The 1,337-nt window shown below is 38.5% G+C and overlaps 1 protein-coding gene across 1 annotated transcript; it reads left to right on the top strand.

The window, feature by feature from the left end:
* Positions 1–284: 284 nt before the first annotated feature.
* LOC111786177 (diaminopimelate epimerase, chloroplastic-like) lies at positions 285–1,199 on the top strand (the record flags this gene model as incomplete). Its single annotated transcript, XM_023666517.1, has 2 exons — positions 285–704; positions 1,032–1,199. Coding segments are annotated over exons 1-2 (570 nt in total), but the record flags the coding sequence as incomplete, so codon positions are not given.
* Between the last annotated feature and the right edge of the window lie 138 nt (positions 1,200–1,337).

Here is a 1,337-nt window from a genome sequence, read left to right as displayed (position 1 = left end):
AATTTCAATTTAGTCTATGGACTATAATATTTAATTATTTAAAATAGTTAAAATAATTATGATCAAATTAATTTTTTGTCACTAATAAAAATAATTGAAGGATCCACTTTTTATTACTATTTTAAATTAATTAATTAATTAAAAGTTAATAATAAAAAATAGAGTACAAGTATAAAATCTATAATTTTAAGGACTAGATAAAAATTAAATTAAAAAAAATTAATATTTGAAATATAAGGGCCGAAGGAAAGATAAGCCCAAACCACGTGTTCTGAAATATGGGCTTGGCCGTTTTATGGCCCATGGCCAGATCAGCAACGACGACTCCTTTCCCCGTCGTATATGCTCCGACTTCTCTGTTGCGCTGCTTCTGCTCACCGAAGAGGGAAGTCTCTACTCCGACACCACAGGCAGCCATGGCCATAGCCGCCACCATTTCTCTTCCACTTACTTCTCCATCTCGACGCTCTCTCGCCTCAATTTCTTCTCTCCGATCGTCTGTTGCTTCCACGCTTCAACTGGATTCCTTTTCGAAGTATTCGGCGCGGAGAAGAAGCCCTAGGCTCTCTGTATCCGCGTCTTCCGCGTCTTCCGCTGGCCTTGAAGTTACAGAGAAAGCGCTTTCGTCTTCTTTTCTTGACCGGAGAGAGAGTGGCCTCCTTCACTTTGTTAAATACCATGGTCTTGGCAATGACTTCATCCTGGTAATGACTTTTTGAGTGTACTGCCTGATATGATTTTGTTTTGTTTTGATTTTCTTTAAATTGATTGTAAATGTTTGGTCTATCTATGGCTTATCTGTTGGAGCTTTGGATTTGAAATGGTGGAAGTCTGAAATCGGAACTTTGTAACTTAACTTTGCTACTCCAGTGATGTTAATCATGGAGAATCACATGGATTTTAATAAGAAACTAATTGGAAACTTTTTCTCGGCCAGTCTTCTCTTCATGCAGGATAGTTTTATTCATTCTCAGCTAATCAGTCTGCATTTTGGTATTAGTCTGATATTAATTGCAAGTGAGCTTGAATAGGTCGATAATAGGGACTCATCAGAGCCTAGGATCACCCCGGGGCAAGCTGCGAAATTATGTGATCGAAACTTTGGGATCGGTGCTGATGGAGTTATCTTTGCTCTGCCGGGCGTTAATGGTACGGATTATACCATGAGGATATTCAATTCCGACGGGAGTGAACCGGAGGTAATTAATTGTTTTCTTCAGAAATAATTTCCTGTTATTGTATTTCTATCGATTACGTCTGAGTCTGAATTTTTGTGCGCTTGTATCTTATAGATGTGTGGTAATGGAGTACGATGCTTTGCCAGATTTATTGCGGAG

Source organism: Cucurbita pepo, unplaced genomic scaffold (genome assembly GCF_002806865.2).
Source record: "Cucurbita pepo subsp. pepo cultivar mu-cu-16 unplaced genomic scaffold, ASM280686v2 Cp4.1_scaffold001153, whole genome shotgun sequence".
In the NCBI taxonomy this organism is placed as follows: Eukaryota; Viridiplantae; Streptophyta; class Magnoliopsida; order Cucurbitales; family Cucurbitaceae; genus Cucurbita; species Cucurbita pepo.
Note: the sequence above shows the minus strand (reverse complement) of the source record. Positions and strands in the feature narration are given on the sequence as shown.